At 44.3% G+C, this 11,921-nt stretch overlaps 1 protein-coding gene across 1 annotated transcript in view; it reads right to left on the bottom strand.

Moving 5' to 3' along the window:
- Window positions 1-9,915, bottom strand: part of SEC63 (SEC63 homolog, protein translocation regulator) — a 43,086-nt gene extending 33,171 nt beyond the window's left edge. The window contains exons 1-4 of the mRNA XM_069974804.1: window positions 9,645-9,915; window positions 5,906-6,005; window positions 2,085-2,199; window positions 847-959 (exon numbers count right to left, since the gene is read on the bottom strand). Coding sequence (XP_069830905.1) covers window positions 847-959; window positions 2,085-2,199; window positions 5,906-6,005; window positions 9,645-9,768 — 452 coding nt within the window. The 5' untranslated portion in view covers window positions 9,769-9,915. The remainder of the gene's footprint in view (window positions 1-846; window positions 960-2,084; window positions 2,200-5,905; window positions 6,006-9,644) is intronic.
- Window positions 9,916-11,921: the final 2,006 nt, after the last annotated feature.

Here is an 11,921-nt window from a genome sequence, read left to right on the forward strand (position 1 = left end):
TTGCAAGCCTAGGGCGGACACACACTCTAGGCCACGCCAATTTAAACTTGCAGCCCTGTGTTAAAAAATTTTTTTTAGGACAATAACTGCATCGCCTGCCAAACGGACCCCAGGACAGATCTTGGATTAAAAGCAGCTATCCAACCGTAAAAGCGGCTTGGGGGGGGGGGGTCAGATTGTGGCTTCAGAGTCACTTTAAGAAAGCTGTTGAACGTTTCTTCCTATTTCTTGGAAGTCTTGAAATGCATTTAAATGGGGTTCTCTTTTGAGAGCTCATCACGCACCAAAAGAATGTGAGGCATGTCATGTCAGTGGGGGGGTCTGACCACTTGGACCCTAATAACCATGAGAATGGGAGCCCTCCATTGGAATAGAGGAGCGTCCAGATATGTGTATCTAGTCTCCAACCACCGATTCATTTAAATAAAGGGGGAAAAAGGACTCACGTTCTCATGATCAGAGGTGCATCCCAGTGATTGGACCCCCGCCAAGTAACACTCATCACCTACTCTGGAGATAGGTGTCCACATGGGGAAAGCTCTTTAACAATTGTTCTTTGCCGTGTTACACAATAACATCCCTTTGCTTCCATATGTCTACATTGGTGGTGCTGCGATTCTCTTGCTTGTATGGAGAGTGACTTGGTATGTGTGTAAACCAGCGCATAGCTCATTCGGTGGATATGCAGACACTAATAAATATTTTTAATTTCTTGGAGATGTAATTAATTTCCATCTACATAACAAGGCTATAACCTAACATTTTAGGTCACATGGCAGAAGATACCATTGTGATGATTCTTGTAGAAGAAACTTGATCAGGTACCTAGTCTAGTAAAGTACTTACGCTTCATAGGCCTTTGCTATCTTCATAAACACAGCATCATCTCCTCCTTTATCAGGGTGGTTTTTCAGGGAAAGCAAACGGTACTGTTTCTTTATTTCTGAGACAGTGGCACCCTTTCAGCAAAAAATGTAGCAAACAAACAGGTCAGTAACATTTATTGTGATTGACTACTGAGATGACATCACTGTGTAAGATCATGTGCTAAAAACCTACAATGAATGATATTCTTCTCTTTCCAGAGGGCTGTTTAGAACACAAATGTCATATATTTTAGCATACTTTCCTATTTATTTTATGCTCCACCAGCACAATCTACAGGAGGCTATACACCGTCAATAACGGCAATCTCTCCTGACTTTCACATACACGAGTGATGAACTATAGCCAGACAGCTCTGGCACTGAATTATCTCTTCCAGAACAATAGGACCAGGCAGTAAAAATCTAAAATTCCTGACCCTTCTCTGCCCGACATCATCTGTCAGGGACAAGTCAGGAGACAGAACTCAAAGTCCCCATGGTCAGGAGTGACCAGGGCATCAAGCTTGTTATCTGACAGGCAGCTGTCATGTCCAAGTTGTCTGAACCCCCACAACACAACTGTGGTGTGCTGATCAATCGCCAAAGTCATAGATGTGGTTAACAAAAATGACAGTTTGCTGGTACAACAACGTTTTTCAGTCCCCCCAACAGGGCTAAGAAAAAAAAAAAAGTTGAAAACAAAAATGGTTTCTGAAAATAGAAAATAAAATTCCAAAATTAAAAACTAAAAAGTAAAAATAAATAAATTGCTTAGCCACATGCAGAAGTGTCTGATTAAAAATATAATGCATCACAAATCCACAATATGGCTGCATATCTACAGGGAAATTTTCTATAAGTTCTCTATATCCATTTTTTTTTTAAACTCACTTAAGTGCTGATCCCCTCAACACTGAGGCTAATGGCAAATAGCCCTGCAACAGCCCTAATGGTCCTGTATGTTGGCCACTACACACTGTCCATGTATGAATAATGACAAATAATCTTTCCCAAAAGACAGTTCTGTCGGCCAAACACAGACGACTACATTCCAGAAGATTATGATGTCTCATTGGTCAGCTAGAACCACCATTTGTTGTTGACTTTCACCTCACTAACTACGGTTTATCATCCATATTCATCAACTTAAATCTAATGTGAGTGGGTCCCCTGAGAGGACACATTCATGACCTTGCGCATGTTGAATACTTTACTTACCGGATCTAAACCGAGAACTTCATAGGGATTGTACTCTTGGTATTCTTTATCTGTTTTAGAAACTTTGTAGGCGAGAAATAAAAACAATGCCCATCCGAGAAGCAGCACCGCTTTTCTGTGCAAATATATAGGAAAAAGAAATAATAGATTAGCAGCCCATTAATAGACATTGTTCTAGTTTCACTCCAAGCAAGAAACAAAACACAGACATGTAAAAGGTTTTGATAAATCAGGGTCACACTAATCTCTATATATAGCTGGGAGAAGTGTGCGGCACCGATTTCTACTCCCAGGCTCACTGTTTAGTCCATCTCAACATAATGCAATTAGTCTGATTAAAGAGAAACTATCAACTGGTTAGAACATCTAAACTGCTGCTAGCTCCCTAATGGGCCCCACATGCCCCAAGTGCTCCTAATAGGTCACCAGGCAGATGATTTTAGAATAAACAGCACGGGAACGGCATCAAGGATTAAAGGGGTTATCCAGCGCTATAAAAACATGGCCACTTTCCCCCTACTGTTGTCTCCAGATTGGGTGGGGTTTTGAAACTCAGTTCCATTGTAGTAAATGGAGCTTAATTGCAAACTGCACCTGAACTGGAGACAACAGTAGGGGGAAAAGTGGCCATGTTTTTGTAGTGCTGGATAACCCCTTTAAGGTAAAAGACATACCTTCATCCTTAGCGCCCCGTGCCCACTAGGGAGCTATCAGCAGGTTAAATTCGTCTAACCTGCTGATAGTTCCCCTTAAAGTATAGAGCTGAGGAATGAAGCACACCGCTGCACGCCTCTACTGGCTATATCTAGAGATTAATGGATGTCCAATCTCTGCCAGTGATTGTCTGGTCCGGCAGCTCCAGCTCCCGAGTACTTGACCGGACATAGTCATATGGAGCAGCATGAGCATGGGACTACGGAAGCACATTTTTCTTTCTGTACATAGAGCCTGCAGCACATTTATTTTTACAGAGGGGCTGGGAGACTGCTTTAATCCTTTCCAGTGCAAAGCGGTGTCACATATACATTATGTGCTGTATGACATCGCTATAGCGACGGGAAGAACACCTAATTTTAGTTTTAAATGCATCTCTCCTCTTCAGCTTTTCAGCACAGCCTCTGTACATGGATAATAGGCATCTGAGTATAGATGGAAGAGCAGATCCAACAGCCTAGACATGACCGCAATCTATTCACGCCTGAGAGACATTCACCCAAGCCAAATGCATTTGTGTCTTGCAAAACGTCTACAACTCATGCATGCAAGATTGGAGAGGTGGACAATTTTTAAGAGAAATTGCATTTTACTATATCTATTCAATGTATATTCATCATGGGGTCCCAACCAGTCATCTAATGGTAACAGATTCTGAAATCTTTACCAGTGATCTGTATACATAACCGTGCAGAGAGGATGCAGGCTGTGTCGTCCCTGTGTGCCTCAAGTCTACTGCACAGGGAATCCCTGTGATGTAGTTACTGATATTATGGGGTTCCGGAACTACACCCTAGATGCAGAAGCCACACTTCTGGAACTGGGAACACAGGGGGAATTATCAAGCAATCTTATAGTAAGGCCTAATTCACATGCCCGTTGTTCTGTCCGCAATTGTGGACAGAACACAGGACCAATGTTGTTCAATAGCAGTGTTCACACGTCCGTACTGGGACTGTATGCTAACAAAGTGACAATGGAGTGCTCCATGAAGCATGGAGCACTACTAATGCACATTCGTAGTGTGGGCTAAAGGCCTTACTCACACGTTTAGTAGTTTTTCAAGACAGTATATTATGTCCGCAATGAGTTTTTTTTTTTTGTGGATTCGCAAAAATAGGAAACTTAAATTAAAGTGCTCCGCATTTCTTGCGGACGTTATTTCCACAAAAATGGCTGATGCTCCCATATACTTCTATGAAGTAGATTCTGTGAATCCGTGCCGAAATTACGGCCTGTACTGGAAAATGCTCTCTCTGCGGGACAGATTATGGTTCCGTAAAATAACAGATAGTGTGAGTAGCCCAAGTGTTTCCACAATTGCAGATAAATTTATGGAACGCATGAATAAGGCCTAAGAATGTTCTTTGTTGCCCACATTGGATGTGATGGGCAACAAAGATCATTCTTACTGTACGTCTCCTTGATAAATCTCCCCTGCAGAGTTTTATCGTTCTTTTATGACAGGTAACTAGTTATTTTAGCTTATTCAAACAGTGAGGAGCTCTGTGTCCCCTTTATTTTGAAGACTGTCATGGGACTGGGGGTCCGAAACCTGGCCAATCAAATATTCATGGCCTATCCTAAGAATACACCATTACTGTCTGACTCCCTCAAAAGAAGCAGACACGCCAGTGGAGGTAAGTCAACATGAATGTATGACCCTATGCTTTCCAGCCTGAGAAGTGCAGGCTTGTCCTGACACTGTAATTATGTAGCAGTCCTTGCAGACATCAGGTCCCCTGACAGCAATTACTCAGGCACTACAGAGAACATACTGAAACACTGTTACTCAAGTGCATTCATTTATGGCTGCTCTATCTCCTGACTCAGCAATATACATATACACGGCCTACTGTGTCTATGAAGGCTTCTAAAACCACAATGACTTCGAGCCTTTAGCGTATAATAGACGTCACATGACAAAAAGAAGGGTAACAGGTAACAGTTTCGATTTTTAAAATGGTCTTGGATATGTCAAACCACTGATACAGCTAGGCAGCTTAGACTTCTGTAACCTTAGGCCCCCTACACACATTCGTATGATCAGGAATGCTTTCAGGAGGCTTCAGGAAACCATCAATGTTTACTGGCTGTGAAAACGAAGGAGTAAAAAAAAACCAAAACCACACTTTTCTGGCACTGCATGCACACAAGAGATGTCACTTGGGCGAGGCAACGCTGGGGGGAGGTAGCTGCCTCTTGTGGCCGGAGGTATATTGCTGCCTTCAACCACAAGAGGGTTGGGAACCAATGGTTCCTGGCTGGTCAATCAGAGCGCTGGATTTAACTGTACACGCTCCTGATTAAAAATATGTACAGTTAAAGCATCAGCACCCAGCGGCACTTGCCCAGGCTGTGGAATTTTAGATAGATTGCAGATATGCAACCAGAGCTGTCCAGAATTCTAAATGCCGCTATAAGGTTCTATGGGGCATCTGCGCTGGAATTCTGGACAAATATAGGACGTCCTATATTTTCTGGCACAGACACCTTTCAGGAAAAATCCGAAGGGGATATGTGCCCAATAGAACCCTATGGGCCTGGAAATCTATCCGGATTTCGCGATAAGACTTAGGGCCCTATTCCACCGGACGATTATCGTTCGCATAATCGTTAACGATTAACGATCTCAAACGACCGCTATTGCGAACGACCTGAAAACGTTCACTCATTTCCATGGAAAGATAATCGTTACTTATGATCGTATTTGCGATCGTTTTTTCTTCGCCATTTCTTCGCTATCGCGTTTGTATCTACTGCGAACGACCGAACGACGTCTTATTCAATGCCAACGATTTGCGAACGTTTTGCGAACGAGCAACGATAAAAATAGGTCCAGGTCTTATAAAGCGATCAACGATTTCTCGTTCGGTCATTAATCGCTAACTGCATTTCAACCGAACGATTATCGTTTAGATTCGAACGATTTAACGATAATCTGAACGATAATCGTCCGGTGGAATAGGGCCCTTAAATTTAGCGGACTTGTGAAAAGGACCTGGGAAATTGCCAGTTTCAGTGAAGAGGTGAGCCCACCCACTCAAACATTTTAATCCTGAAGTGTATTCATAGCGGTGTAAGGTGCTTGCTAAACTTTTACTTACTTCACAGTTGGAACGATATTCTGCTGAGGTTTTATAGACTTTAGCTGATACCATAAACAGCTTCTATATACGTAACGGATGTTCTTCAGTCGGACTTGTTCTAAAAGGAAATCAAAGACAAAAAAATTATTAACTATGTATTGAAACAAATGTATTTCCCCACAGATAAGTAGTCTGGATAGAAACATTCTACTGCTTTGTATCCACATCTTCACAAGCCCTGTGTAGTCTGCGTAAGCAGCCCTGCTCTTCCCATCTGCTTTTTACTTCTTGGTGGGAGGGAGGGAAGATGACAGTACAGGAGTCTACACCAACACTCCATCACTATAGGAGCTGGAGACACAGATCAGTAAGACAAGTCTATTGAAAGAGTTCTACATGGCCTTCAGGAATGCATTACAGTTTTCTATTGCAGGATCCCAGATGATACAGAGCGTGTACCATTGGCTGTGTCCGTGTGGGTGCTCACAGTTCTGGGTATGGTACAGTTTATACACCTACCGGGAAAGAGGAAAGTCCTGTGTATTCGTAATACATATAGTTCCCATTACTGTATGATGCCAATGCTTAGAATAGAGCATGCCAAAAAGAAGACCGTGTGCTACTTCAGACCCAGACTGTAATGAAGCACAAAGACTTCCAGGTCATGGGGTCACAAGATTTAGAATTAAAGTGTTGCTGTCACTTGAAAAAAAGAAAAGAAAAGACCTGGAAGCAAGTGATGCTTAGCTGAGAGCAGGACGGCCCCATAGATTTACATTGTGTCTGTCCTGGTCACTCTTTTGGTAATTCCAGGACTTTGTGCCACTATACGCATGTATAATACAGCCACAACCTAGCTGCCGCCTGAGTGATGCCTTAGATATATGTGCATAGGGCCTTTATTTTATTTATTTTTTTAGTGTCTGTAATAAACCCTTTGTGTTTCGGATGGTCGTATGGTCTATGATGTATGCGTAGTGCTTCAGTATCTCCTGATCCAGACAGTCCCTGCCAGGCTTAAGCCTACAACTGGGCCGTCTCGTAGCAATGCTTTTGGAACTCTGGACAGCAATAGATGCGTATCAGTTGCTGTCCATAATTCTGAGAGCACCCATAGGTTTCAATGGGCTCATCCAATGCCGCGATTCTGGACAGACACAGAACATCTTCTACATATTTTGTCTCATTGTCCTGGTACTGTAAGGTGTCCGTCGTCACTAAAATCCAATGGATCGGGAAATCTATCAGTAGTTCCTGATTTCACATGTGCATTAACTCTCCTTCAGGATGAAGGAAGCCACTGGCAAACTACAGTCTTCTCTAAAAAAAGGAGTTACTGTATACCGCTGGGTATCTTCAATGAGAGAGTACCCCAACCCCCACCCAAGAGCTTATATCTCTAGCCGACCACTACCCTCCTCTGTACCTATGCAACCGCTGTCTAGATGGGGGACTCTTCCTTTTGGTGGACACACAATATAGCTCTTCTCTTCCAAGTACATTACATTTATTCCTCATATTACTGTGGTAAAATAAAAGCTGATCTCTGAGTTTCTCTCAGCCTGTATACTCCATGAGCTATAACTGATAGCATAAAGCTATTTCCCCCAGACCCCCCCATAAATATACACACTGTGACTGGCCATGCATGTTATCTCCATACAGGCAAAGAGAATGAAGATTAGTAGAGACAGCGAGGGAGGTACATGGTATAGGAACGCTATCTAGTACCTGGCCATACGGGAACTCCTGCTGCCAAGAATACAAGTGTCTATCCCCTAATGCCTAGCACGCCTGACTGAGCAATGCAGGGATGTAAGCCATGGCACTTTTGCTCATAGAGAAGCTTGTGCACAGCTCTCAATAAATAATACATTCCCCCACAGTTGCGGTAAAGGATGACGAGACCATAATCCTGAGCTGACAGAGGGGGGCAGCCTCTATAGGCAGAGTAGAGGGCCCGTCATGTTACACAGGCATGGACTGATCATGTCAGCACCTACTGCAGTGATAAAATGTGCTAAACAAGAGGTTCCCTGAGCAATGATAGCGGATCCCAACACACAGAGGGTCACTACACAGTGACTGCACTGAAACTATTTAGCTTAAAACTTTGCTTAAGGGTACAAACACACACGGCGTATACGCTGCGTATTTACTGCTGCGATACGCAGCAAATACGCAGCAGATTAGATCTAAATAACTGAACACAACATCAAATCTGCACCATCAAATCTGCTGCGTATCTGCTTCGTATACGCTGTGTGTGTTTGTACCCTAAAGGAGAAGTCTGGTGAAATGTTTAATAAAGTCTTGTATTGACCTCCAAAAGTTATACAAATCCTCAATATACACTTATTATAGGAAATGCTTATAAAGGGCTTTTTTCCCTGCACTTACTACTGCATCAAGGCTTCACTTCCTGAATAACATGGTGATGTCACTTCCTGGATAACATGGTGATGTCACAACCCGACTCCCAGAGCTGTGCGGGCTGTGTCTGCTGGAGAGGATGATGGCAGAGGGACACAGGGCACTGGAGGGACACTGAGCATCCCCCTGCCATCACCAGCTCACACAGCTCTGGGAGTCGGGCCGTGACATCCCCATGTTATCCAGGAAGTGACATCACCATGTTATCCAGGAAGTGAAGCCTTGATGTAGCAGTAAGTGCAGGGAAAAAAAGCACTTATAAGCATTTCATGTAATAAGTGTATATTGGTGATTTGTATAACTTTTTTTTTGGGGGGGGGGGGGGGCAATACAATACTTTAATAAAAAATTTCACCGGACTTCTCCTTTAATAAGACAACATTCTACCAAAAAATTGTGGACTGGAGAGACATAGAAGATAACATAATCCTCACTATATTGTCCCCCATTAGCCTATACCAGCAGGTGAGGATGCCCTAATCTACTGATAGATGCCCTTTATGGAGCCTTAGAGTATAAACACACACACCATATACACAGCGTATTTACTGCTGCGATACGCAGCAAATACGCAGCAGATTAGATCTAAATAACTGAACACAGCATCAAATCTGCATCATCAAATCTGCTGCGTATACGGTGTGTGGGTTTGTACCATATTTGTACCATAGGGATATTCCATGTCTGATCACAAGAAGTCCAATTGATGGGATCTACTGTGATCTTGAGAACACAGCAGGAGTCCCCTACCCTGCACATGGTACTTGGCCACTTGAAACCTTGTTGACGGCATTGGGGGGGGGGGCATCGGTTAAAATCCCTTTCCTGTGGGTAGGGGATAGGTGTTACAGGATGGAATACCCCTTTAAAACAGACAACATAAGAATAGTATATATAATCTATATCTGATCTGTGGGGGTGTCTCCCCCCCCCCTCTTTTTACAGTGCAGTGTGCTCAGCTGCCTTCCAGGAATTACATCATAGTCCCAATTTCCTGAATGTGACAGGAATGACGTCATAATCTGCTGAATGTGGCAGTGACGTAATCTGGGATAGATAACCAGGTCACGTGGTGACTGTAATGGATGGCTATGGAGGAGTTGTTGCTATTCTGCAGTGGAGACCACATATATATGTGTATACAGGATGTGATACTGACCGGGGTATGACCTCATCCACCGGCGTATGACATCACCATGAGGAGCAGTGACGTGTACAGCAGGAGCACACTGTCCCTGGAACCTCGGTCCCATCTGTCAGTGTGGCGGCAGGGGTACAGCCAGAGCGGGCACACCGTCAGTCCTCCCGATCCCCTCACACTCACCCGAGTTCTGGTCACGTGGCCACAGGTAATATGTGGCCGGGATGACAATCAGCCCTACGAACGAGGTCAGGAAGTAGAGGAACGTGTTGCCACTGTCGTCATACTGGAACTGCTGCCCAGCCATGGCTGCCCACTCCTCTACCCGCCGGGCACACTACCCGTAACCGGCTCCCTCACGGCTCACGACACTAGAAAACCGACCGACCTACGGCCGTTACCCGGCGAAGGGCCCGCCCACCTCCTCCTTGACACGCCCACACATGGCATCACCAGCACGCAAATCTCGCGACGACGAGGATGTAAGACGTGTTATTTTCTCGAACAAACTTTATTAGAAAGTGACACGGTGTACGCATGTCAGGTTGTTTGAATAAACTTTATTGGTAACATACATGTGAACACATTGGAGGGATGATTTATAACCAACTGTTTAGTATACAAAAAACCAATAAGCCTTTGTAATACCACAATTGATGACCGCATTTGCTTTGGATCCATTGAAGAGACTGGGAACAGCTGTTAGTTGCGTATAGTTTTTATTTGGGATGGTTGGTACCTTTTGAGCAGCATCTAATTCAGCATTCCCCAACATGTGGCTGTTAAAGGACTACAACTCCCAGCATAGCAAGGCCCCCTTCACACGTCTATGTCAGTTTTTACTGTCAGCAAATCCTTATACCATTATGTGACGTAGTCCTGCATATAACCACACACCATGCTGGGAAATGTAGTCCTACAGCATACTCTATACACCATGCTGGGAGATATAGTCCTACAGCATACTCTATACACCATGCTGGGAGATGTAGTTCTACAGCATACGCTATACACCATGCTGGGAGATGTAGTTCTACAGCATACGCTATACACCATGCTGGGAGATGTAGTCCTACAGCATACGCTATACACCATGCTGGGAGATGTAGTCCTTCCTATTACCACTCCATGATAGGAGATGTAAATCTACTGTGCCTCAGCCTCCCCCCTCCTATACTGTGTCATCCTGTAATCTGTTGCAGAACTACAACTTCCATTATGAACTGCCAATAGGGCATCATAGGGGTTGTAGTTCTGTTACCTGGATGGCCACAGGCTGCAAAGACACAACTCCTACTATAAACTGTCCTGGATGCTGCTCTGGCCACTCTTGTCCTCAACCCTTCGGGGGGGGGGGGGGGGGGGGGGGGGCGGGCTGACGTTGTGGTAATGTTTAGATGTTGATGACAAGGAAGGCTTTGTGATTCAGTGCTGCCGAGATCCAGGGTGGGGGTTTGGTGGTGGCACTGGCAGCATCCCTGTGGTCCGTCGGAGGTGTGGGCTTCGGTGCTACAGATGTCCGTTAAGCCAGCCCACAGCGCTGGCAAAGTCTGGGGGGGGTTGTTGGGTGGCAGGCCAGGCCACACTGCTGAGGGTCCAGCAGGAGGGTGAGTGCAGCGGCGGCAACACTGCTGAGATTAGGGGTCAGGGCGATTATCACCACTGGTGGCAGGGGCGCTCTCAACCAAACCGGAATTCCAGACATTTTCCTTATGTGCATCAGAAAAGTGTCTGGGATCCCAGCACTCCCATAGACTTATATGGGGGCTTCAGTGCTGAATTTCTGGGCTAAAATAGAACAGAATCCAAAAAATACTGACCTTTTCTCCGGAATGGACACCCTTTAGGAAAAATCCTGAAGGGTGTCTGTCACTAATGTAACCCTCTCGAGATATGCTGGGAGTTGTAGTTTCTGAGAGGACAACCTTTTAATAAATTACTATAACATAAAAAAGTAAAGTGATGGTTGTGTAGAGGCTCCTAGTGGCTGCAGTCTGTGCTTCACAACCATCAGCCCTGAAGGTTCATTAATAGATCTATAGCGCCAGCAGTTATCAAAGGATTGTCTGTGCATTTGTACTTCAAATCTCAGCATATCATGATGGCTGCAGACTGTCATTAAATGCTGGGAGTAGTACTGTCCGCAGCTACAACTCCTAACATGCCATGCATTGAAGGTCTGCAGCTGTTGTAGTTGGAGAATCCTAGCTGCATTGTACACTGGGTACTTTGTGGAAGATCAGAATACATAGTTCTGTGGAGGCTCAGTGTGTGGAAGTAGCCTCAAAGCAGCACTAAAAGGGGATATAACATAAAACATATATATATAGTTAACATATTATCACTATACATAGCACCATACCGTGACCAAATCCAGTAAACCTAGACCAATAAAGTATTAGCAATAATACCAGTAAGTAAGACTAAATAATATTGCCACACCTTGCTCGCTAGTGATAC

Source organism: Dendropsophus ebraccatus, chromosome 6 (genome assembly GCF_027789765.1).
Source record: "Dendropsophus ebraccatus isolate aDenEbr1 chromosome 6, aDenEbr1.pat, whole genome shotgun sequence".
In the NCBI taxonomy this organism is placed as follows: domain Eukaryota; kingdom Metazoa; phylum Chordata; class Amphibia; order Anura; family Hylidae; genus Dendropsophus; species Dendropsophus ebraccatus.